The sequence below is a fragment of the Chanos chanos genome, chromosome 7, assembly GCF_902362185.1.
Source record: "Chanos chanos chromosome 7, fChaCha1.1, whole genome shotgun sequence".
In the NCBI taxonomy this organism is placed as follows: Eukaryota; Metazoa; Chordata; class Actinopteri; order Gonorynchiformes; family Chanidae; genus Chanos; species Chanos chanos.
The window spans coordinates 32,360,603-32,388,079 of NC_044501.1; the positions used below are offsets into that span (position 1 = coordinate 32,360,603).

Below are 27,477 nucleotides of genomic sequence, written 5' to 3' on the forward strand. Positions count from 1 at the left end.
ACAACATTAAATTCTGCAAAGGAGTGAAATCGGTTTACTTACATTCCTATCCAAAACCGTAATGCCATTGTTACAAATAGGTATCTATGTATCAACAAATTTTCAATCAACTTACTGTCAAAGGAAATCAAAAATAAACATCTGCGTGTTTTGAATACAGCTTCAAAAAAGCATTTGTGATGAATATCTGGTACAACAAATATGTCATTTTCTGTATCTAACTAATAAGTTCCAATAATGTGATTCCCATGTGCTATAAAACAATTTCTTCACTGAACAGCAGAAAACAAGGCACTTAAATGTTTCCATCGCAAGGAATTTAACTTATTTAATTTTGGCTTACTTTGACAGTGAAGTCAGCTCCCAGTGGGCCGGCAATTCGCAGGACCTCCTTGTCTGAGAGCTTCTGGAAGTCCACTGTGGTGTTTTCTAGAAAGTACTGCTTGGAGACATCCAGAGAGAGCTCCCCTTTCACCCCCTGAAGAGTCTTGCTTTCCAGATCTAGACAAAAGAGCTCCTGTTTACTATTAACAATGTCCTGCAATGGACATATTACCATAGGAATTCCTTTATTCAGCTTTTTAAAATGTTATTTATAAAAATGTAGGAAACAACTTAATAGCACTAGGATGCTTAACTTAATATGTAGTTTCCAGTCAAAATATAACACGCACTGGAAAACCACAATAATTCATCTTAACTTACATGGTTTAAACATTATTCTTCCAAACTGTCACCTTTAATGCGCAAAAGACATTTTTCATATATTTATTCATAAACTGTTTCTCCTCCTGAATGCAAATGGATGAGTATAACTATAACAGAAAACCTGTTCAACCCCAGTTTCCCCACAGGAAGCCAGAAAAAAAATACAAGAACAAACAAAAATAAAATAAATAATAACAAACAAAAGAATTTGGATGTGTAGTCAGTTGTATTTGGATCCTCATAAAATGGGTGTGAGCCTTATGGGTAATAGCGCACCTCTTAAACCATTTGTTGTTCTAGTCTCACGGCAGCCCGACCTTGAGTCAACCTTTCCACTAATAGGCCTCTGTCTTAATCCAGTGAGGACGTTTACAAAACAATGGTGCAGAACATGGAAACATCCAAGAGCAGCACTCATCATGTACATCCAGATGGTTACCATTTCATTGTTCTCTGTGAGAAAACTGGTGAAACGCTTGAAAGAGAAATCTGTCCTCAAGGACAGTAACTACAACAGACCCTAAGAGGAGATCTTTTAGCTGTCTGCCATGTGAGAAACAAAAGGATGGAACAATTGTTATAGATTTCAACCACGTGAGGATTTTTTTTTTACCAACATTTTGACACCAGCAGCGCTGTAACTAAGAGCCCTTGGATCAGACTCTCATGGTCGGGATGTGTGTGTGTGTGTGTGTGTGTGTGTGTTCGGGGGGGGGGGGGGTACTCTCCTTCCTTTAACGGTATAGTATTGTCACTGTTGGTGCATGTACTTGTGAGCAAGCTTGTTCATAATATCTATAATTTCAAGAGTCTGAAAAATCTTGTAGAAATGCAGTTTTGCATCTTTAAAAGAACTGATAATTCTTTTACGCTCCAGTCTCAATAACATACCATTTAAGAGTTTGTGAATGATTAAATTTTGCACAAAGGAAAATTCCTGAGTCATTGGACAATGTGTTTTTAATGTTCTGTGTTTTTTGTTTTTCAAAAACAACCTGTCAATAAAGATGAAAATTCTTTCTGGAAGCATTTTTTTCTGGAATTCTTTCTGGAAATGATAACCACAGTATGCTCTAGAGTTCATTTAAATTTCTGAATTCTGGTAACTCTGGAATACAGTGTCTTCTCTGAATGCTTACAGAAGATATAGCCTAATCTTCAATACCAGTCCACTGTTCTAGAACCTCAGGTCTGAATGGAAACCCTTGGACCTACCAAAAACTTACACAAGTGATCCGGTCCTTTCAGTACTAGCCGTACATGTCGACTTCCATAGGGGATAACAACGACGGTGTCTTCAGCTGTCAGAGGGAGAAAATGAGATGATTCTTTGAATTTTGGTCAGAATTCAGGTCAGCTCCAGAAAACTATCTGAACTTTGAGGAACTATCTGAGCTATCTGAACATTGAAAGACAAATGAAAAAAAAAATCCTCATTTTCTATGTGATAAGTAAACGTGGAACATTACTCGTACTTGGAACATTCTCAGATGTTCATTATTATTTTACGAGCTCTGTTCAGTTCTGAGGTAGTTGTCTGCCTTGTCAGTTATAGCTGTTTCAAAGATAACACAGGTGCACATGGGCTTTTAATCAAATACATGTGGTTGACATGGTTACTTATTACAACATGTATGTGAAAAATACTAAGCAATCAAAACTGTTACATGCTACATACTAAGCAGTGCAGCGCTGACTGATTGCGCTAAACATTTATAACGTGAGTCGGCTTTCACATACTTTTCCCGGTGGCATGCTGGGACTTGTAGTGGCCTCTCACTAATCTGCAAGACGAGCCGTCTCCGTTGCAAACCCCACAGTTGTCCTCTTTCGCTGTGCTTCCCAACTCATGGTCACAGCCAACAATCTGCCAAAAGGGAAAGGGAGCGGCCAGTTGAACATGAGTGTTAACAAGTGTTCTGTTCTGCTTTCTATTCCCATGTGATGTAACATATCACAATTCGCATTTTTTTCACAATTTAACGTGTTTCCTATTTCTCTCTGATCATCTGAGCTCAAATCAATGGTTTGTGGCACTATTATGGTTATGATCAACAATGGAAATATAGTGTGCTTTGAACCGAAGCCCAGTACATATTACACACTTTATGAACCACAGGGATTCCGGTGATTTTCATATTACAAGATGCATAACTGAATTCAAGGCTAAAACCAGTTGCACTGATCCAATAGCCATTAAGCCGCCTTGTCGCCAAACTACATGACACTCACCAGGCAAGTATGAAACCATTTTCCAACATGTAGTTCATATACAATCATACAAAGATTTAAATTGTGGATTTAGACCTTAATTCAATTATTAAGCAATTTGCTGAGAGCAAAAGCTCAAAGTCTAGCAGAAGCACAACTATAGCTCTCAAACCTGGCAGGCCCCATTGATGCACATATCCAGGGATTCCGTGTAGCAGCGTGTTCCATCCAAAACCTTTGGTGCCAGTTCAACTACCAGATCTGTACCCTTGGCTTTGCACTTCAAGGCACAGGGATTTTCAGGGTCGTTGTCGAGGGGTAGCCACTCGTAATACCGGCCCTGGTAACGTACATCAGCGTGAGCTGAGCACTGCTGGGAGCGGAAGTCTCCAGAATCTGGTGGGCAGTCCTGAACAAGGAGTTCACATGACACAGTGTGAGGAAGAACGCTAAACTTTCATGATGCACTTGGACCTCCAGACATCAAGTGCTATTATCCACAGTTAATAGATACTTGGCTAAAGTATCATTTCCAAAAATATAACAACTAGCGGCATATATCTTGCTAAATGAATGGAAACCATCTATCCACCAATTCAAATACTGCAGGAATGCTCACTCACCACATTACTGCATGTGCGGTATTTGATATTCTGTCCTTCACAAGTTCTGTATTGGAAACAACAAAAAGGAGCAGAAAGGAGAGAACAGAAAGTCAGCTTAGTGAATAATTATACACCATCTTTCATACAGAATAAAGAAAGTCATTCATCTTTACTTTTGGGAAATATAACAGTGTATTGTCATAACTTATTTATTGCTTTGAGAGGAGCAGCGACCTCTTTCGCACCCCGAAATGAAATACTACATCAACTACACACACACATAAAAAAATAACCATTCTAGATGTGCTGACTTAAGTGTATTCAACACGGAGTTGTGACCTCTTAAAAGTATCCCCCTTGATGTTGACTTTTTGACCACATTATCTCACCGTTCATGCAGGCTGGGATTCCCGCGTGCTTTTGAAGCTCAGTCTGATAAGTGATAGATAGGCAGTTCATTCTACAGCACGGAAGAAATTAATCAAAGGCAACGTTTCGACTTCACCGACATAAGTAAAATTCCTGTGTCACTGGCCCTTAGCTAATCTGGAGTCACGATTAGAAGCTACATGGCAGAATTGTGAGTCATGGACTCGTGAGGGACTCGTGAGTGTTTATGATATTATTTCAGAGGAAGAATAGGAGTGAGTGCAAGAGTTTTTTGTGTGGCATGGCAAGAATATTAGATCTGTGTCATAAAATGGTCCCCCCGCCAAGGCAAACAGTGGGCTGTGGGGCTTTGACCAACTTTTCGAGGAGATGCCAGGGAGACAGGTAGCGAAGATGGAATCCGGCGCGTAAAAGAACACTTCTGTGATTTATTCCCAGTCTTTTGTTAGCTGGGAGAAAGAGATGGACAATATGCAAGCCAGAAAATGAAATTCCCATCACGTTGCATCAGCCGAACATAAGCCGCAAGCTTGGAAACGAATCGGAAGCCGAAACGGGAAAGGGTGAATGAGAGTTCCAGGATGACATCATTTTAGATCCAGGGTGTTGTGGATTCCGGTGACCCCTAAACGGACATTGAACTCCTGAACGGCAACCAAGACACACACACACACACACACTCACACGCACACGCACACACACACACACACACATACGCACACGCACACACACACACACGCACACACACACACACATACAGACTCACAAAGCACATATGGCTACCACAGACCCCTTGCTTTACGCACTCCAAATCGGAGTGTACTCAAAACAGGAATACTGGCACATATATGAATCCCCAACTGACCAAATCGAAACAGGATCTGACAATATCACGGATATATTACAATTTTTTAAAGTAAACAGCGCTGACCTGAAATCTGTTAAAGCCATCATATAAATCCCTTGTACTGAATTGTTCTACATTTCGAAATTTCAGCTGTATCTTGAGATGGCCAGTTATGTCTTTTGAATAAATGATATTGTAATGCATGTAATGCTCATTATCAACACAGTTCATGTTGCAAATCATAGATTAAACGTAAAACGTAGCCAATTCATAATGTAAGAAATATGCTCCTATTGTGACGCTCTTCTCTCTGAACGAAAAACTGGAAGTTGAATTATTCAAAGGCTTTTCAATGTGAATTTAAATTCAGAATGAACTCAAAGTTTCACAGGGATTCAATTAAATTGCAAATTCAAAAAGAGCTAAAAGTTAAGACGAGGTCAAATGTCAGTTAAGTTTCTATTTTGAGTGACCACTACAAAACAAACTTAGCAGATAAAGAGGATATTTAAGATAGGTAAATATAGGATCTTTAGACAGGAACTGCAATAAAACTATAAGGGTATGCTAACTTTCTTTATACAGAGGCAGGGGCATGCTATATAGCCCCTCTCTAAAAATACAGAAGAGTGTCCAAAATTGGTCGTTTGGTGGGTAACTGTTTGAGATTCTAAGAAAAATATGTGATCTTATTCAATTTTAGACTATTCCACAAGGATTAACTTAAGGTTTCAGAAAGGGAAAACAAACAAACAAACAGTTTAAAAAACAACGCAGGGTGGTCCAACAGTCTTACGTTAGCAAGTTCCACACTGCTAGTCAGCTGCTAATTAGAACAATTAATGAAATGTTGCTCAGTATTTTACTGCTCTCCTCTCACTTTCCTGAATTAAGAGAAAAAGGGTACCAAAATACGAGTGTGTGACCTTCTAATTACTGCTGATTGTGGTTTCTGCACTTAAATGTTCAATTCCAATGTCTCTAGTCAATTCAGTGTGTTTATACAATGAAACTCAAGTAAAGTATTTGTGTTGGATTGTGCCATACTCGGTTTAAGTACTCAGTATGCTCAATTGTAGGTTTCCTAACGCTGGTAGGAGTAATTTCAGGCCGAAAACCTCAAAATATTCATCCAACAATTGACCACAATGAACTTTTTTTTTGTTTGTTTTGTTTTTTTACAAATACCATTTCCCTATCAGAGAGATTTTGTACATCTCATATTCCCCACACATGTGATTAATTTTAATCTCACTGATTCACAACGAAATACAGATTTCTTTCCCATTGCTTTTAAGCATTTCTTCTCAATTCTTCTGTTGACACAGTCTGTCACAGTCTGCACAGTCCTCTTGGTCCTCATTTAGCAAAACGAAACTTCTGGGGCAAAAAGGTCAAATGTATTGTGTGACTACATTACACATGACATAAAATTACAAAGTAATGCATAGCCTTAAGGTAAGAATGTGATAACAACAATCTAACTTGAATATATCTGTCCTGGGTTTCATCTGATCTCCGCTGTAAAAAAACTACATGTACAAAACTTTACCCTTTATTTTGCATGTATAGCATTATATGCCCTGTAAGCTCTTTAACAAAAGTATACTTTAAAAGGAATGAGAATGTATAGGTTTCTCTAGCTGTAGGAGCTGAGTTTCCTGCTTTTGCAGTATTTATTTGTGTAATTAGTTAGAGGTCCATGTGCCTTAGAGCCAAAATGGAAGGCAAAGGAATGGATGGATAAGGGGCCATACGTGCCCTATGTGTGTCTGTTTGCATGTGCATACTGCAGGCAAGTTAGGCAAACTTGCATGTGATTAAATATGTTAGTGAAAGGCTGTGTGCGTGTGTATGTGTGTGTGGTGTGTGTGTGTGTGTGTGTGCGCATGTGTATGACTGTGTGAGTGTGTGTGTGTGTGTCTTTTGGAGTAGTGGGTGTGGGGGGTCATGAGAAGAGGGGTACCGCACTGGGTTTATGTTTGCTATATGTGTTCAAGCCGTGTATGTGACTGCGTGTGTGTGTGCGTGTGTGTGACTGTGTTTGTGTGTGTGTGTGTGTGTGTGTGTGTGTGTTTGTGTGTGTGTTTGTGTGTGTGTGTGTGTGTGTGTCCATGTGTGTGTGTGCGTGTGTGCTTAGGTGTGTGTGTGTGTGTGTGTGTGTGTGTGAGTGCATGTCTTGGAGAGAGGCAGATGTATGCGCTGGCCGGTGTTTGTGTGTGAGACCTGTCAACAAACGTGTGTGTGGGTCTGAGTTTTACAGGAATATTTACAGTCCCCTCTCACTAACACATGAGGGCCTTGTGCGGCAGTCTTAAACGAGCTTTGATCTACCGTCCAATCCAGGCTACTGAACTCCATTCCCATGCAACCTCCACCCCCTTTCCAAAATCCAAACCAAAAGCTCTCAAAAGACATCGCCAATTCACACAAACACCCCTCTCCCACAAAAATCTGACCACAAAGCCTAATAAAGAACTGGACCTCAAACACCTCGCAACATGAAGTCGCAGGGGTTGGTTTTACTGCCATTCCAATTTGAGGTTTCTTCAACGAGTAGCTCCTACTCACGGCTGATGGTGCAATGAAAAGTACCCCATGTAACCAAACCACAAGATTGAAATGTTCTCTCAGTTTGCACTGATGGGGGAGATATGTCACATTGGGCTAAAGAACGACACTGTTTTGATGTAAAGCATTTTAAGAATAACAGGCCCTGTCGGCATGAGTCTGATCACATTGTTATGTGTTCTCTGTTCAGCTTTTTTTTTCTTTTTTCAATTGTAATCAAACACGGAGCTTTCAGACGGTGCTTTGCCAGACATCAATAATGCCGCAGTGTCCCGCTGAACTTCCTCTTCTGCAGCTTTGCCAGGTTATATACTGCTATCCGTCCATGTTGAGTGATGTTGTCACGGCGGTGGCGGACGTGTTTTGAGGCGACGCAGCAACATAGATTTGACCCCCTCGCACGAAGCTCTTTGGGTACCTTTTGAGGAGCACAGAGTGCCCTGGGAATCATTAAATGTGGAATGCATGAGGTCAGCTCACAGACATTTCTCAGCTTATAAATGTGACAACATTTCTATGGAAAGCATACCCTTGCGTTCTTTCTCTCTCTCACACACACACACACACACACACACACCATGGAAATCCCTTTATGATTGGCTTCTTCATTTGTTAGTTACCTCAAGAACCACAACTCCTCCTTCTCCCCCCTCCACCTTGCTTCGAACAAACGTTTTCAGCCAATCATTGCAGGACCAAGGTGCCCCTGATTGCTAGGAAGTACATCATGCGCTGTCAATAATCAAGTCCTGTGCAATATTGCTTGTGTTGTCCGTTAAAATACAGACAGCAGCTGGAGCCCATTTGCCAGTAACACAATAGATCTCTCTGTTGGCCCTAAAGGAGTCCTTAACAGTCACATAAAATGTATTTTGAACTCTTCTATTACAGCCCTAGGGAAGCGGGCTCATGTTGAAATTTACTCGTGCTATTAGGGACGCGTCTGCGTCCATTTGGCGGGGGATAAACCACCCAGAGAGTGAGGGAGACCTCCGTCCATCATTTAGAGTCTAATGGAAAGCAGTCAAGTGCCGGTCACTCTTAGAAGGGATTACTGCCGCCTCATTTAAGGGCATTCTACAAATTGTCGATGGATGTTTTCATTATGTTGTAATATAGGAAATTCACAAAGCTCTGTTACGGTCTAGAATGAATTCATATCCCATCTGGCAAATTTTGCATGGTCAAAACGGTTCCTTTCCTGGGAATCTAGGGTAAACTCTTTCTTAGAGTTCCCAAAACTTCAAGTGCACTTTTCTAAGTATTCTCGAGGTAGGAATTTTCAGACTCCAAAAATATTAATCAGGTACAGAATTCTAAAAGAAAAAGGGAAAAAAACTCATGAGCACCACAAAAATATAAATCCCAGATAAAAAAACCCCCATAAACTTATGGAACACTCACGAGGTCTTTCACCATTCATGTTCCTTTCCTTTTTGGCCAGTGTTTTATTTTAGCTTGTGGTGGGTTTTTTTTTTCATTGTTGTAACCTTTCTTGCTTGGAAAACTATTGCTACATCTTAAATAAATGAAAAACTAAATGCAAATGGGGGCAGAATGCTACTTTGGTGACCAAGGTTTGGCTCTTCGAAGAATAATGTGGTGAAACATGAGAGAGAGAGATGGACAGAGAACAAGAGAGCGGGAGAGTGGGAGAGAGAGATGGCAAAAGGGAGAGGAAGAGGGAGAAGAACATGGGAAAGCTGTTTACTTGGAGCTCAGACAACGTCTGAGGGAGTAGGAGGCTCCACCGCCGCAGGTGCGTGAACATTCGCTCCAAGGGCCCCAAGCGTCCCACAGGGTATCCCGATCCTCCTCTGAGCGAGCTGTCCGAGAGCTCTACACGAAAGACAAGGGAGAGAGAGAGAGAGAGAGAGAGAGAGAGAGAATTAAGACCGAGTTAAAATTTAAAAGCCTATTAGCCACTATCTGATCTGGACAAAGGAAAATGAGTTTATTAAACTCTAATTACAAATAATTGTACTTTACAATCCTCTTAAGTCTAAACAAGTCTAAAAAGTAATAACAGGACCTACTTGCAATTATTTGATGATTATACCGGTGTAAAAGCAGCTCTACTGCTCCATTACATAAAGCAGAAAGACCTGACCGAAATGGTCACACGGTCATTTGGTCATTTGACCACAGATGTGCAAAACTCTAACGTACCAACCAAACAAAACAAATAATGCGCATGTGATCCAATGTAGATAAACTGCATGCTGTCAGATATTCCCAAAGTCAGGGCACGCAAAGCAAAGTCTGATTTCTGATTGTACGTATTTCTTTGATAAGGGAGACACATCTCGGGACGAAAGCTCGACATTCTTCACCGCTACTTGAGCTTTTACTCAGTTCCTGACTGACTTTGAAAATGCATGGTGGGGAAAGCTCAGATAACCAAAAAAAAAAAGAGACTTTGGGCGACCCAGAATGCTCCACTTTGCAGAAGAACCCAACCATGCCAAGTCAGATTTCAAGTCTTTAATCTGTGGTTAAACATTGTTCGGTTTTGCTGTACTCAACCGCATCCTCCATTTTGGCTTTTTAAGACCCCTGATCAAGCCAATCTTCCAAAAAAAAAAAAAAAGTCTTTGTCTTTTTCCCAACTGGTCTGTAGTTGATCAGGCAATCTTCATACTTTGCATCTAATTAGTCTATGGTTATCTGATGACAGCATATCACCTAGTGTCACGAACTCAGGAGAAGGATTACACAAGACAAGAATAAGGAAAAGGAATCAAAAACAAGTCAAGGCAGACAATGTGCAGGAGAAAGTGTAAAGGATCAGACAAACCAGCCCGAAAGGCTTGACGCTATTGTCTGAACTTACCAACCTATAGAATATCACATCTCATTTACTGGTCTGAAACTCGGTTGTTAAGAACAAAAATCAGGCTGAGCTTTGATTAACACTAATGTATATCCTCACAGCCAAACTGTAAGCTTAAATGTGTTAAAGACGACTAAAAGGAAAGAAAAGATCTTGTGAAAATTCCACTGGGTATCTGTCTGAAAGTTTGCGGTGTGGTAGAATAGAGACAAGCAGGAGATGGTTGAGAGGCTCTCACATTTCCCTCTGCATATTTGTGTCAGATGTCAGAATCATCCTCTACACTGTGAAATGTTACACCTCAGTTAACAAGCTCCAGTACCATTTTTTTTTCCTCCTCCTTTTCTATTTTCATTATAATTGCTCTGCAAAGCATTTGGACTGAGGAGAGATACGAGACAGAGATCTGGTTCCAAGATCAATATTATGAGAAGATGAATTCAACATTTGCAAGGACAATGTGCATCCTAGGCATTCTGTGACAGCCAATGGGGTCGCAGCCTTAACGTTCAGGCCAAACCAAAGACAGAAGATCCAGATCCAAAATGCTGTTTTCGCAAGGGACTTATCACTCACAGAAGAACTTAGTTTTGGTCAGGTGTCGAATTTGTCAGCCAAAAATGGATACAGTTGTCGTGCTTGGATGAATTGTTCTCTTTCTCTGTTTTCCTTTGTTGATACTGCCTCCGATTCCACACAAAAGTACTTTGTTCTTTTATTCGCAACCACAGAGTATTCAAACCAATCAAAAGGTAACATTGAATCAATTTTACTTGGAGTGTAGCCTAAAGGCTGTGAGAAAAAAATCCTTGGGTTGGACAGTTCTGAGTTGTCACCCGAAGTAGTTATTCTCTGGGCCTGCTGCCTAGGGACCACACATTGAAAGCTATGCTAAGTTAAGTAAAGGATAATATACAGAAATACCATGAAATAAAAAGTGTTGATTAGTCTAAGAGGATAAGATTCTTAACACTGCCTTGAATCCATATAAATGTTCCCAGAAAAGCCTTTGTGTAAAGTTCTAGGAAGTAGAATGGATATTTCAGCATGAGCCAACGTCTTAGGCAGAGGCCATTCAAACCAAACAACACCTGTCTTGTTAGTATTCATTTGAGTCTCATGGAAGCAGGGAATCTAGTGAGGTCCTTTTTTTTCTGTTTAAACAAAGCTGTAATTTCTTCAAAGCTGCAGTATTCATAGGTTCTAAACACAAAACCATAGTCGGAGAACTCCTGCAAGGAGCACCTGCTCTGAAACACACAATGTTCAAGTGGGTTTTTTTTTTTGTTTTTTTTTTTTAATTTTTAAAGAAGGCTGCAAACTTGGTTAAAGCCTTGCTTTTCCAATGCTTAAATCACAGAACAAATGCCTACTGGGCAAGGCTCTCTCCTTTGAAGGAAAACAGTTACTTAAAAGCATATGACCCCATCCAAAAAGCATGGCATCCCGTTTAGCTAAGCCTGAAAAATGGTCCGAGTGAAGAAAGGAGATACAAGGTAATGATACCAACGGATTATTTTCTTTGGGCCCGGTAGCAAAACGGCCCATTATTCATTGTGAGGTTCCACATTATTAAAGAGGGAAAGCTATAAACAGCCTGAGAACTAGCAATCCAAACAGACTGCTGCAGAGAACACTGAGATCTAAACACAGCCGATGAAGCACAGAGCAAATCATATTAGCAGAGACTGCCCCAATGGCCTGCTCTGTAGGCGCCGTATCCGAATAAATAAACGTCTGTTCTGATTTGTGCTTGCTGTCCAACGGCCGCTTTGACTTTTCATTCAAAAACACAATCTGCAGATTTGTTATCAATTACAGAGAGTGAATCTACCTAGGCGAACATAACCGAAGCTATATCCAAGCAGCATGGAGACCCTCTTGGGCATGGGTGTGAATGAAACAAGCTCTGATTACTACCGTTCTTGACTATGCGATTATAAATGCAGGGCATACAATTCAAATCTACTGGTTTGCTTGGATACGGCAATCAAGTCTTGGATATCCTTTTGGGTCTCTACCATCGTTTTGATGTTTTAAACCTTGCCCAGTCATCAATCGGCAGCTCTGTTTGCACTGGAGCCTCCGCTGATTTCTAAACGCAAGATTATTCCTGTTAGGAATGCTTTGCCTCATCATCTCTCTCTCTCTCAGTCTCTCTCTCTCTCTCTTTCTCTCTGGGTGGGAGATTCTCACTAGAATGGCGATTTCCATTCCAAACACTGGACTCCCAATAATATGAAAGATAACTCTGGCTGAGAAGAGGGAGAAAAAAAAGGGCTAGTTCCTTCAGCATGAGCTAGTCGATGAGACTTGTCTGAACAGATCAAACCCTGAACCAAAACCTGTGAATCTGATTTAAGGGTTTGCTTATTTAAAATAAAGCTCTGTGACAGGCTGAGGAAGTCTAGCACAATGCTCACTTTCACAGACCAAGGGTTATATCAATATTCACGCTATGACCTTTATTTAATTGGGAAGTCATATGATCATCTCACATCTGTTTAAGCCCTTGTCTGCCTCCTTTGTGCCACATCCTGTATTTATGCCCTTCTCGTAGGATTTGGTGGTATAACTGGTTTTTCATCACAAGCTTTAAAGTCTAAACTATCAAAGGATAGTTTTGAAAAGGTCCCCAAAGATTTTACAGCACAGATAACCATCTATGTCAGCTACATAAAACAAAGAGGACCTTCAGGCTTAAGTTTAATCACCACAAACTCCCTACTAAAAATACCATTTTCATGAGGTTTCAGATTAAAGTGACCAAGAAATAACACAGCCTGCATCCTTGTCTCATAAAGTGACCATCATTCAAACGTGAAAACATTCAACCCCTCCAAAGTGCATTCCATTTGTCTAATGTAACTTCTTAATAATGAATATATCCTGATGTCAGTGAAAGAACATAAATTCTGATGTTACGGAAAAAGCAGACACCATCTATCATGAAAATTCCATTGTGCTCACATTTACAATGCACGTGAAAGGACACACAAACAATCAACCCAGAATGAATCATCACCAGACATTTTATAGAAACTCTCAAAAGTTCTCAGTCAGTCAGAAAGACAGGAATGAGAAAGAAGAGAGGTAGAATTACTGTACCAGTAGCAAAAGAGCAGTCAGCAGCACTGCAGTTGTGGTGGGACGGTCCATGCCTTCTAGGGGAATGGAAAGTGACCTGAGCATGTGTCAGTGTGCGTGTGAGTATGAGCCTAGCTAGTGGAGCTCCTTTCTCGGTGTCCGGTACACAGCGTGTGCATGTGCGTGTGCGTGTGCGCAAGTGAGCGAGTGAGTGAGCGTGTGTGTGTCCTTCTGCTGGGTCTCTCTGCCTCCTCGGCTGTTCCTCTCTTCCTAAAGAGTGAGAGAGGGGCTTCAAGCCCCAAGAGCCCCTGGGTCCAACCTGCCAGCCAATCAGAGGGGGCTCCAGTCAAGCATGCTAAACCAAACACAAGGCGCTGACTAGCTGCAGCTTCACACATTCATGCACTCTCTTTTAATCCCTCTCTTCTTTCTCTCCCTTCAGTTCTGCCTCTCTCATTCTTTAACCTAGTTTAATTTCTATTCCATTTCTGTCTCTCTATCTGTCTTGGTCTCTCCTTGTTATTCATCTCTGGTGCTGTCTCTCTCTCTCTCTTTCTCTTTCTCTCCACCTCCTCCTTCTCCTCCTCCTCCTCACTTTTCCCCTGGCTTCTGTCTACTGTCTCCAGCTAATCTTAGTCCTGGCCTGTCCAGCATTATCCACAGCCAACTAACAGCCCACTTACTACAGTCACCTTGGAAGAAAAACAGTTAGATGACTAAATCACTGAAAATTTCCACATCTACACAGGCTCATAAATAGACACGAATACACATTTCTGTACACATTTCTGTACACTTTCCTTTTATCCTCACGCTGCAATTTATCTTTTTTTTTTTCAAGACCCCTGTGAGTCACAATCATGCAAGAACCAGGGATCTGGGTCAAACTAAGAGCAATTGACATTTCTTTTTTTTTCTTTTTTTTTGGGTGGGGGGGGGTAGGTTGAATGAAATTCTCTCACAACATCTGGATGTCAAAGGTAAGGGCATTGAGTAGGGAGCAGAAGGGGAGAGAATTCCCCTGTGTACATCTAAGGGACCACTCTGGAGGACTTAAAATATGATTTATTGGAAAGACCTCACTGTAAAAATACGGTGTAAAAAAGCCAAAAAAAAAAAAAAAAAGCCTGAAGAGTTCATGAAAGTGCAGACTGTAAAAACCTGTCATGTACCTCTCTTACCGCGTGTGAAGCATCTTGTGACAACTCATGTTGCGTTTCGTGAAGTGTCCCGAACGTGCTTGATGAATGCCCAAATTATTTACATTCCACTTGATACTGGTTCTCAGTTAACCTCTCTAGCAAATTCAGACTTCAGTGAGTTCTTTCTGTTTTATCATTGCATTGATATGCAGGATATACATTGCTGTATATACATTTCGGTTTTATCGTTGCAGGACATACAGGAACGTGGTACTGAATAGAATTAATTTGCATTCCTGTGGTGATCTTTTTGCTTATGAGGTAGTTAAACCTGATTGATAACTGCACTAACTGTAAGTCACTTTGTTTTAAAAGCGTCTGCGAAATACCGAATTGTAAGTTGGACGTTCTTCACTTATTTGCCGATCTAAATACACGCCTTGTCTTATACATGCAGCGTTATTACATTTGAGGTAGTGTGGTGACTGGAACATTTGCAAAGCTGTTAAACAAAAGTCACTCCAAAGGCCTGTCCTCTGATAATCCTCTAGGAAAGTGGCGTCACGTTTGATTTACCTCCCGAGAGCTGCTTCAGCTCTACATGAGGAACACATGAGAAAAGATGGTCCTCAGATGTGAAATGACACTAACTCTCTAATCTGCAAAAGGCCTTTTTTTTCTCTCTCACCAGGCAGTTTTAATACTCTCACGACATTCTCACGGCTGTAATGAGGATATAGATCATGAACACTGCAGTTCAGAAACGTCATACATCTGTTAAACTCAAAAAGAGGTGAATTTCAAAAAAAAGATTACAAGTCAAGAGATTTCTAATGTTCTCAGCTGGTATCTGAATTAAAGAACTTGGTACACCAACAAAGGAACAATTTTAACTGAAAAAGGGTTTTTTTTGTGAATAGCATAAGGATGTATTTTTAATACCTTTTAGCACTGACTGACAACTCAGTTTCGTATTACGCAATTCACATTATGGATAGATTATTCCCTCTAGTCTGTAGGGGAAACACTTGGATTCGAGAGCAATGCAATAGTCATCCGAACCCTCACTACTGAGCACTGTGTTCACATCATGGATGGGAATTTGATTAGCAAGGAATCTAGTGCATTCATATTACAGTTCTACCGTCTACATCCCTCACAGAGTGCATGGACAGAAGGGGTAGCTGAAGGATCGCTAAGAGATCTTGCTTCAAGATGTAATGTTGTCTCTTCAAACTTTTGTTAAAATATACTGGATAATGTGACCCTTCCTGAGCTGAACATTGTAAACACACTTCAGAGTTGTCAGTTGCTGCTGGTGACATTTATTTTGGAGAGGTCTAAAGAAGATTTTAGCCTGTGTAATAATGAGAGGATGTTTTTAAGGCATTTAGCCAGTAGCACAAAACCCAGCTCTCCTCATGTCAAATAGAAAGCCTTCCAACACTCTCATCAGAACAAAAGCCACACAATCACTCTCAATTAAGGGGGAAAGAAATGTGGTTTTCTCCAAAACAAATACCCATTGAGTTTTATCTGAACACAGAAAACCAGTCCGTTCTTGCAAAACACACATACACACTCCAATAGCCATTCTACAGGGTCTCCAAGTTTTGGTGGATTTATGCCCAATAAAAATAAACGATGGGACACCCAGAGCGAAACCCAACAACATCTAGAGGAAATGAGCTCTGTGATTGGCACCTCCTGAGGGTTAATCTGCCTGCATGGCATTTAATGCTAACTGTCCTCAAAACATTAAAAAGGTCCCTTGGATTTAAACATTTCTTTCAATCTGAAGGCTCGCGTATACGGTGTATTTCGATAGCGCTCCATTGGATCCGTTACGCCTTTGGAACAAGCCCCTGCACATGTGCTGAAACAGGCCCCTTGACAAAGACGGGGAGGCCCAAATAGTCTAAAAACCTGTGTGCAAGAATATATCGATCTTTTACTGTAGAAAACCATGGGGCAATCAAAAGGGATGAACAGCGATTCCAGGGGCTCCATGTTGAGATGATTTATGCAGGAAGCAAATCTGCCTTCCAAACTTATAGGCTGAAAATGCAATAAACAGTCTTTTCATAAGTTGCACCGAGCAAAAGTTTTTGCATCAAATTGGAAAATGATTGAGCTGTTTCCATGGATGATGAGAGGGGCCAAGAGATAATGACAATGATGTAGTGAGGTCTACCACAATACCAGATGATAAACGAAGGCTGCCAGCTATTCCTGGGATGGTTGTTTCCCATGTTCAAAGCTCGGCTGGGATGAAAAAAAGGGAGACATGTAGGTTGAGGACTGTTCAGGATCAATAAAAATCAACTACCCCAGCCAACTCTGGTCTGAGAGTAGATGTCGTCACACTCTTTCAGAGTGACCACTTGACCTTGTCTGGAGACGCTGAGTTTGAAGGCCGGCCACCGGCGGTTAACCGACTTCACGGTCTGATAATGAATTGCATTAGCATTGTTAAATTGCTTGCAAACTGTTCACATGTGCTGAGCTTTTAACATGATTTTACCTTAATTCTTTATCCAGATTTCATAATTATGCTTTATGACTGTTTGATTTTATAAGCACATTTTCTTAGTTTGACACATTTCAGCTTCTACATTTTGGCATCATGTTTTTTCTCTCTCAACTTTGAATTAAAAATGGACAAAAATACTTATTTCACATTCTCTGTGACACAAATTTCTTCAAAACAGCAAAGCAGTGTGGTTATCTCCTTGTTTTTGGAAGTAAAATAAGATTGCACAAATCTTGAGCTCATATCGACAAAAGAGAAAGAAACAGAGGCTCGTGATACAGGGCTTCTAAGAACTAAGCATAAAGCTTCACTCCTATCCAAGGTCAGGCTCCTGTGAGAAAAGTAAAATTGTTAGAGCAGGATAAATGGTAGCCCCCCCCCCTTCCCCCCCACCCCCCTTCCCCCTCTTGATAAGTGGTACATGTGCTCACGCTATGATTTACACTAAAGTCATAATTTAAAAGCTTTCCGGATCCAGATATAAAATGTTTTTACCAGGAGAGGTACTTTACAACTTTACAACAGCTGAAAATCAACCACAAATCCAAAACCAAGGATTCATTTTTTTTTCTCCAACACCCTTCCTTGTACATTTTTAACTGTGGGGGAAGGACTTAAAGTACAAATAAAGTGTGACAGAACATGGCGCATTAACAGCGGAGCAGACACTTTGAGGATTTCTAGATCACTTTGAGAGAGAGAAACAGCACATTTTTCTCTCTAAGAATGCTTTTCATCGGGGATTACTGCGAAGGCCAAAGAGTTCAGTCTGGACTTTGTATTTTGTCATGGTTTTCATGAACTTTCTTATTATCATTGACAGCTTTGCTTTTGTTTTTGTTTTTTTTTTTTTTTGTCTGTCATCAAAAAACACCATCACTGACTGCCGTCGCATCTGTTGACACTTATCACAATTATTTCAGTTTGTATGCAAGCATTGATGCGAATCATCATCATCATCATCATTATATATCTATTTGCCTTAATTTCTTCAATACCCTTCTATACACCCATTAGATGGTGAGTACACTGGGGCAGTCACTGCAAGTGATGCATTTGCTTTCTGAGTAATCCAGGAATGATAAATTAACTGACTCGTAAACAACTCCACTGAGGACACGCTCTAAGTCTTCAAGAGAAACAGAGAAGTTTTACAGGCAAGGCCATTCTGGGGTAAATAATGTCCACATGGGAGTGACAAACGCCAGGTTGACTGATTAGGAGTCCATCCCCACCTATAGGCTATACCAATTTCCCAGCAGCCATTGCACAGGAAGATATTTGTTCTGCCTGAACATTGCTCCCCAACGGTTAGCCGAAGAGAAGTTTGTTTTCCATCCCCTTGCAGGGGAAAATAAATAAGGTCTGTCCAATGCACGGGGCCTTAATTTCCTGAAAAGGGCTTGCAAGAAGGAGTCAAAGTTTTGCTCATTCGTCAAAAGCCCGTGTGCGAAGTTAACCTTGATATTAACAGCAGGGGGTGAATTAGCCAGGGACTGCTAAACAATATAATCCTGTGATGAACTATGAAGTGCCATCACTTCATGTAAAGCCTTTATTCTTGTGTTAAAACATTGCCAATTCATTGTATTCTAGAGTTGACTTTAAAAAGAATAGAGGAAAAAAAGAAAGCTTTATTAATGTGCTGGTGGTGAACGGTGTGACAGTGGTTTCGAACAGCAGTTTAGCACACTATGCTATTTCAATTTTCCTGTCGACTGCCACGTTTAATCTCCGCTATATGAAATTAAACGCGGTCCAGCGTTCCACCATTCTCTGCTAATAGAAGCTCCAAGTACTTTCCCTCTGAAAGTAAAACAGGAGGAGGAAGTGAAAGTATTTATAACTTCCTGAACCTCTGCTCTTTGCTCTTTTTTTGCTAACACACTCCCACAGGCAGCTAGGTGTTTTTAGAAATTTCTGGAAGTATAAATGCAAGCAACCTTATTTCCCAGTGCTGAACTAGTACTTTACATGAGGAAGTCACTTCTCCTCACTAAGGGAAAAAAAACCCCCTCAAACCTGAGTGTAAATTAATCTGTGTTGACTACAGACTACACTGCAGAGCAGGGAGTGTGGGAGGGGCAGAACAATATTGCGAACATTAAAATCCATTCTACTTATTGTTTTTATTTCTAACCATTCACATTCGGTTTGTAGTGTGTATAATTTTATACGCTGTCAACTGTATGAATATTTTAATTGCAGTAATTACACTGAACTGTTCCCTCAGGAACAAGAGGATGGAGTAAGTAAGTAGACTAGTAAAATTGTTTGACATGAATGAATGTCAGGCAAGAGTGGATAAGACGCATGCGGATGAACTCAGTAGTGTTTATAAATTGTGCATTATTACACTTACTAAATCAAAGACCACAAGCACGATCACTTTCAATCATTCACCTGAAGGAGAAAAAAAAATCCTAAATTGTCCAATGTCTTTGTAATTTCAATGGTTTGATTCTCCATCTCTGCCCTTATTGCCTTTGAAGACTCTCTGAAAAGTGCCAGATCCAGCATGTGAGACAGTTTACCGCATGTGCGGGACCCAGTGGCGGCTTCAGCCCTTCCTCTTGTCTGGCCAACTAATTTATTTTGGCTCCCCAAATTTCCCTCTCCTTCTGATTAGTCTATGTTAAGATGCATTTGCAAGGGGGGTGACTCTGGTGGCTGTGGTGAGCCTTTGTCATTCTTCAAGTGGTTTTTGTCCTTGTGTTGATGCCGAAGGGCTAGAACAAGGACAGAGTTCTGGGTAATGGTAGCTTTCGCATTTAACTTTAATATGAATACATTATGCTTAAGAGGGGACAATACGTCTTTTGTTAAGCATGAACATTTAGTATCTTTCTCTGGGAGCCTTATAATCGCTGGACTGTCCCTGCACCCTTAAAAATGCAAATAACTCTTTTCAAAGACAAAAGGGCAGGTATCACAGACACTTTAAGCCTTTGACTGTGTTTTGCCCTACCGGTTGAAAAGGTTATGAAAACTCCACTTTGTCTATCATAAGAAGAGAGAGCTCAGAGAGCTGAAAAGCCAGTGAAAAGGATACGGTCTGTTTAATGCTGACATTTAGCAGTTGCTTCATTCTGTGGCCTTTTGGGACCTGCCGAGGTCAAGCACTGGAGTCCAAATTCAGGACAATAACAACAGTTCATTTCCTAGTTTATGAAACAAAGCTCAAAGACCCTGAAAAAGAGCTAAGGTTTCCATTGGTTTTTGATTAACATATTTAGTATTACAATCACCATGGGGAGTATCTCATACAGTCGAGCTCCTTGCAGCTCCAGAGTTTTCAGTTTTCGTTCCCCCTGAGTAGCCGTGCAACAAACCAGGATTTAGCAACATGTTATAAGTGAAGCCATAGAAGTGGACAGCTTTGAGAGCCAACAGGTAGGCTACTTCAGAACTTCATATATTGAATAGGACAAGAGTGAAAAATGAGGGCAGGCAGGGACAATATTACTTTTTTGGTGCCCTCCATCTGGTTAAGTGTGTGTGTGTATGTGTGTGTGTGTGTGTGTGTGTGTGTGAGTGTGTGAGTTGGCCAGCCTCAACGTAATGAGTGAGAAGGTCATGCCTTAACACTGTTGTTGGTACAGAGCTCAGGGGAGGCTAGTGTTTATGAGGGGGATCCATTTTTGACTGCATACTACCTTTTCTCCAATTCCACGACCCTCAGAAGGATTACTTTCCTAAGAGAAAGAACTGACATTGAAAGTCAGTTCAAGGGAGTGTGCGATGGTGCAGGGCAGTTATGGATGAATTACGAATTTTGGAACAAAGGTTAACAAAGGTTTTCCTCAACAGCGATCTTGTCTGTACAACACACCGCACCAAGTGTCAGGTTTTAACCCTAGCAATGATTTAAATGGGACCATGTGTTTTTCATTTTTTGAAAAGAAACTCTGTGTTGACTTTGGCTCTTTTGGTTCACAAGGGAACGTGATAGTGATATGAAGGAAGATGGTCAAAGAGATGGTCAATTTTGAGATTTTCAAAAGTCTCGAGAAGCCAACACCTCTCAGCCACATAACAGATTGCATGCACATGTGTAACATCTCGAAAGCGTTAGAGAGTTGTGTCATACTATGTGTGTTACATCACGCTATGCAAATTGTAATGTGGAAAAAAAAGGGAAGTTCTCTTCATCTGCCTGAGGAAACATACACCAAGCCTCACTTGCTTATCTTACAGCGACTGAAAGGGAAGACTTAAAAGACGACACACGACTGGAAACTACAGTTGGCATCGAAAAGAACAAAAAAAAAAATTGGTTTAAGAGTGGCTTTTTAAAAAACAACTGAAATATACAGAGTGAAAAGGTACATCAGTATTGCCGGCCTCAACAAGCGTCAAATGTTTGAATTCAAGCCAGGCTGGTCACTCTCCACTGAAAATCTTTGAAGGCTGTCAAACAGTCACAGTGTGGAATATACTGTCGGCTTCACGAATGAGCACAGCATGGGTATCATTTCCGCTGCAGTAGCTAGGTTGGAAAAAACCAAACCAAAACAAAACAACAACTACAAAAAACATTAAGGTTTTACTGTGCAAACAAACAAATTAGCAGGATGACAAATGATAGGCAGTCAGCAAGAGTTAGGATAAAACTATCTGTAGGCTTTCTTAAGGTTTGTTTTCTGTTAACAGCCTAGCCACACCCTCCTTAGCTACCGCAACATGTGCTATCCGTTTTCTGTGCTACTCCACAGGTGGCTGCAAGTCCAAACAGAATGGAGTGTACTCCAGGTGCGGTCACTAAATCTAGACAGCCCGTTTAATCCCTCAAACTGGCTTTTGAATCAGGCCTTCATCAAAAAGAGAGGGAGAATGATGCGGGATTATGAGTGCATATGTTTACAGTGCTAATGTTTCCCTGGGCAGCATTACATTGCGGTGTGTGTGTGTGTCTCTGTGAAAGTTATCCCTGATTCAGCCATCTTCTCTGCTGTGTTATGAGTACAAGGCTGTCAATCAAACTGTGTGTGGAACAGATTTAACCTGCACAACTTCACTCACCAGCTGTGAGTCAGTGGAGGCTGTTTACATCAAGAGCCATTGGTCTGACAAGGTGGGATAAGCCTGGCAAAGGTAGAAAATGATGGTGTACAAGAACATTGGCGGGCATCCCAACATATCTGGAAATTAATTTTTAATATGTTTTCAGATAATTTTTTTTTTAACCACTATGGACAACTGGGTCCACTTGAACACCCGATGGTTTAGTGTGGAGATTTCTTGAACTGTCACCAATTAATTTTTTAGTTAATGCACTGAATTCCTTATACATCCAAAAGTAATTAGACTACACAAATACAATTGCCTCTCATTAAGGCATCCTTAGATAATAGAAGGTTTAATGGACAACGGCCAGATATCAGACTCTATGACTCTTCTTTGTTTTAGAGCACATGTGGAGAAAGAGAGAGAGAGAGAGAGAGAGAGAGACAGAGAGAAAGAGAGGGAGAGGGAGAGAGACAAATAAAACGGCATTAAGTCTGACTAATTTCTGCTCCAGTGGAGCTTTTGGAATGTAAATTCCACTTCCATATGCTTTGGCAATCAGAAGGATGAGACTGTGGATTTAGCGAGTGGGAATGACAGTATGGGGAAAAGGGCTAGAGGCTATAATATCATCTGTAACAGAGCCGGTATTAACATGTCATTGTATAACATACTGACACATCTAAACTGAATGGTGAAACAGAGAGAATTTCAATATTTGGGGAAAACAGATCTTTTTTTCTATGGCGGATCTAATACGTGGAAAGAAAATGAAAACGTCCCTCTTTTTTCCCCTTTGTTTTCCAGAAAGATCTATGATTTTTGTATGGGACTCATCATTTAGCTACTTCTCAGATGACAAGCCATCTACATACCAATACAAAAGTCGATACAGCTCTATTCAAATGGGAGGACGGCTCTAAGTCATTCGAGCGTATCCCTAATCTGTAATATTCCACTGTGCTTTCTGAAGAACGAGCGGATTTACAAACGAGAGTCAATAAATAATCTTTGCTGTAATAAATCTTTTCTGGGAAGAGACAATCCCTCCAACAGGATTTGTTTTGGGGGCAATAAAAAGGTATTGGCTTTGAACACTTTACATGATACACTGAAATTAAAAAAAAAAAAAAAAAAAAAATCCATAAACCTCTAATTCCTCTCTCTCTCGCTCACTCTATCACTGTATTTGTTTCTCTTTCAATTCTTTTTTTTTCATTCTCTTATTTTTTGTTACTATCAAGCCCCAAGAGGGGTTCTGGTGGGATTTCTAAAGGATTTAATGCAGACCTGTCTGTCTGCAGTGGATTTTCCTTAAGAGCTATCTCTCATAAACTGTCAGAAGATCATATACCTGCAGTAGAGGTGAGAGCTAGCTCGCCCATCCGGTGGCAGTCCATTCTCTCAAAAAACCCGCTGGGATCTGAACTACACAGCACTAAAGAACAGGTCAGTGGGGAACTGTATCCCACGGGAACCATATTATGGTTTTGCACCGAAAGCCTCAAGATAAACACTGTGTAAATGTGCTCATTTCCCACTCCAGAGGTCTTCCACAATCCTCGCCAACAGCGAAAAAGGAGTTTTTAAGCTCTGTTCTGGAAAAGGGAAGGAGAGGGAGAGAGAGCAAGAGAGAGGGAAAGAAAAAGAGAGAGAGAGAGAGAGAGGGAAAGGAAATATGGAATTGAGCTCCAAAATCTATCATACGATCACATGCCAAGGTTTAGGGAGCAGAAATCCAAGAAATATGACCACAAGATAATGGCAAATGAAAACAGCTGACATCATCCTGGATGGAGGTGGAGGAGTTAGAAGGGGGGGGGGGGGTGCAAAATGAGAACTTGCTACTCTCCCGCCAGTGCAAACCGGAGTCGACAGGGCCATCCTTGAGTTCGTCATACGGTAAGCTTGAGTATACCGTCCCTTGAGCTGTGAGAATTTCATCAGGACAGGCTTGACCGGAGAGAATGTAAATAAATAATCCTTAATGTGAATCATTTGAAATACACTGAAAATGAAATCAGAATTTCCTGTCCACTCTGTACGGAAGAGGTCAAATACAGCTGAGAAATTCCAAACTCATGGAACTCTTTTGGCTCTTTGGAACTTCTGCAAGGCGAGGAACTGTACGGCACCAGTCGACCATTCACGTCTCAGTCATTTATTTCTGATTTCTATACTCATTCATACCCGTCTCATCTAATTCTTAATCATACTTACATATAAAGGACAAAATCAAGGCAATAACAATTTGGGAAGTTATTTATTTTAAGTCATTTATTTCTGATTCACCATGTTATGGTATCATTTACCACGCTGATTCACGGCACAGTACAATATATAGTGTTTGATTTGTGCACAGTGGAACTCCAGTCCACTTAAAGTCAGGCTAAATCCATAGTGCTACATCAGTACCTAAGAGCTGCAATACTGCTGATCTGAAGCCAGTTATTTTGTATGTAAGAGTCTACTTTCCTTCTCTCCATTTTCATTTTGTCCTTTCCTTGACTCTCTACTGACCTGGCACGCTGAGTGCGTACCCGTTTCTGCCAAACTACAAACTGACATCATCTCTCTGAATGTGAGGGGACTAAATCTATGTTTGTCTAGGAGTGTCTTCAACAAAATCTTTGTGTTCTTGATTTAGTGTCCAATTGTTATGACATCAGACTCAATCACACATATACTGCACAGTACGCTGAGAAGAAAGGGAAGAGAGAGAGAGAGGGAGAGACAGAAAGAGAGAGAGAGAGGTGAGGAGAAAGAGTTTTCGTCTGTGCTGACTTAAAGAAAAAATATGTGTTTAAAAAGGATGTAAAAGCGAATGCACAAACACACACAAGTAATAACTCACGTACACACTTGCATACTCGCAGTCGACAAAGGAGTTGAGTTGAGGGAGATAGGAGAAAAACAGGCCCTCAAGGGTCACGTTTAATAACTTATCAACTGCGAGGTGCAGACAGCCTCCTTTAGTCTCCATTTTAGTGGAGTTTAAAGAAGCTCGGGGCCCTGTGAAATGCTGTGATCTGCTATACAAATTACTGGATCATCCTGTTGCCGAACTGTTCCTATTAAAAACTCTCAAGACTGCAGGACCACCCTGGTTATCCTCCTGAGTGTGAAGAAGAGCTTCACAGAGCCATCACTGAAACCAGATATGATACATTCAACTGATTCAAACCAAGGAGCATTCTTTACGAAAGAAAATATGGCATTTGTTCTTTCAAAAGGACATTCGGTTGGAAGTATTTAAGGGTTAACTGATAATGAACAACACTTTTTGACAAACCATCTAGAATCACAGGGAAACAAAAACAGAGTAAAACTATATCCAATCCTTATTTGATTAGAAGTGAGTTTTATATGAGGAACCCAAAATTTGTTGAAAAAATGATATTGACACATGATCCTCCATCAGTTATGTTTTTCCTCTTATAGTTATTTATATTTGTGAGTAATGAAAAATACTGCAGTGCTTCAGCTCAGTGGCTGTACGACAACGTCAAAGACATCTGGGATAGGAATTCTGTACGCGCAGTTTCAATGAAGAGTGACCTCTGGTGTGCAGTATTGTGTATTACAGGCATTGGCCTGTTAAGATGGTAGATTGCAGATTGCAGTTGAACTGAAGTGAGGATACATTGCATAACAGCAAAGCACTGAAAAAAAATATGTTTCTCTCCTCAGGGCCTTACTCACGCACTCATTCTTTCATTCAGTTATTCATTCATTCACCGATTCACTCACTAATTCATCTTACATGAAGCTCCCCATATTGCAAACATTTGTGCAAAGGCTTGTAACAAGGGCCGTGAGAGGTTATGCAGTGTTTATAAAAATTCTATTCAATGACTACACACACCCATCACATGACTTACTGCGGTCTCCAATTTGCTACGGATTCTAATACTGTCTGGAGAGACGCCCGAGGAGTATGTGACGGCCCTGACACACTGGCCCACACCCAGAAACTCCCAGAATCCTCTGCACACTGCGGACCCATCCATTACCCGGGCTCAGCGTACCGCTGGGATTACCTTTCATCATGTTTGGGTTTTGGAACCTGTAAACACTCATCTCTGGGAATATGATACCATAAGCATCGTTAATTATTAGATGACACGTCCCTGTGTGATAGTGGGAGACAGTGGAACGGCTGAGCAGTGACTTGTATAAACCGGAGCTCGGAGAGAATTTTGCTTGAGTGATTATGTGTTTAGTGATTTTTTGGTTAATGTACGTGTTTTTCCAATTCTGCCGGCTTTGCCCCGCTTAGACTGACTGTAGTACTACATGACATGTCAATGCAAATAATCCAGCTGGATAAGATCATTTTTCATCAGTCCCATGTTGAAGAAGATCCTGTATTTAAACAAAAAAGAAATCCTGCTTTCTCTTCTCACGCATAAATCAAATGTTGGGGTTTTATAAAAAAAAATTTTTTAAAAAAAGCTGTTGGAAAATATTGAGAACCTCACGTGTAGGTAATATGACCAAGCTCAGACTTACACACAAAAAAGCCATTAGATATTCCATGTAATGCTGGAGGGCATGAAAAGTCTAGTCGCGACTGTAAAGAACCACATGGCACTTTCGTTTATCCACAAGGCCGGGAAAAAGCTGTTTACTCAATACGCATCCATTTGAAATGTATGATTCAGTATCGTCTCGAAGCAAATCGCTTCTACCAAAAACCTCTAATTACAGTTTCTGTAATACAGCTAAACATAAAAGTAGTTACAGAAACAATTTTCCCTAATCAGTTCAGCTGCGTATCTAAAGTAGATTGTTCCATAATGTGGGTCACCTCATTTGGTGTTTTCGTATTACTTTTAATTCTGAAATTGCTAACAATATCATTAGTGTTTACAGGTTCAATCAAAACCAAATGTTCAGAGCACAGTACTGATCCAAGATATGCAAGACCTTGGTTTGATTTCTAGATTGTGAGGTCAGGTAGATTGTTTTAATAGTCTTGTACCTCCTACGAAATATGAAAAGGCCTAAAAATCCCGAGTTGCCGAGTCATCAAATACCACCAAAAAAAAAAAAAAGCCACTACGAGAAAAGGAGATGAAAAGGACTATAAAGTGATTAATTGTAATTGACACAAGCCTATATTCCTCAAAATAACAAGCAGTATTATTTACAAGTTTTGTTTCGCTAGAGCTAGAGTCATTCCTTGTTTCACCACCAGTTGATCAGAAACATATTTTTTTCTCCTTTAGGACCCAAAGCAAAGGGTATAAAATTGCTAAAAGAAAACTGATGGATTTTTAAAGAGATGGAAGGAGAGAAGGAGGCAGAAGAAGAGAAGGGGAGGTATGCAGGTCATTCGTTTTCTCATGTCACCCCATCTAACTGATGGTGACGGTGAGCGATATGCAGAAGAAATTAGCTAAATAAGTTTCAATATACTGAGATGGACCGGCGACCTGTCCAGGGTGTCTCCCCGCCTTTTGCCCAGCGAATGCTGGGATGGGCTCCCCCCCCCCCCGCGACCCTAATTGGGATAAACGGCTTAGTGAGGATAAAAATAA

At 40.7% G+C, this 27,477-nt stretch overlaps 1 protein-coding gene across 1 annotated transcript in view; it reads right to left on the bottom strand.

Moving 5' to 3' along the window:
• The window catches only part of LOC115816235 (ADAMTS-like protein 1), a 59,233-nt gene that overhangs the window by 22,398 nt on the left and 9,358 nt on the right, over positions 1 to 27,477 (bottom strand). The window contains exons 4-9 of the mRNA XM_030779201.1: positions 9,044 to 9,171; positions 3,543 to 3,588; positions 3,092 to 3,328; positions 2,449 to 2,575; positions 1,935 to 2,009; positions 344 to 501 (exon numbers count right to left, since the gene is read on the bottom strand). Coding sequence (XP_030635061.1) covers positions 344 to 501; positions 1,935 to 2,009; positions 2,449 to 2,575; positions 3,092 to 3,328; positions 3,543 to 3,588; positions 9,044 to 9,171 — 771 coding nt within the window. The remainder of the gene's footprint in view (positions 1 to 343; positions 502 to 1,934; positions 2,010 to 2,448; positions 2,576 to 3,091; positions 3,329 to 3,542; positions 3,589 to 9,043; positions 9,172 to 27,477) is intronic.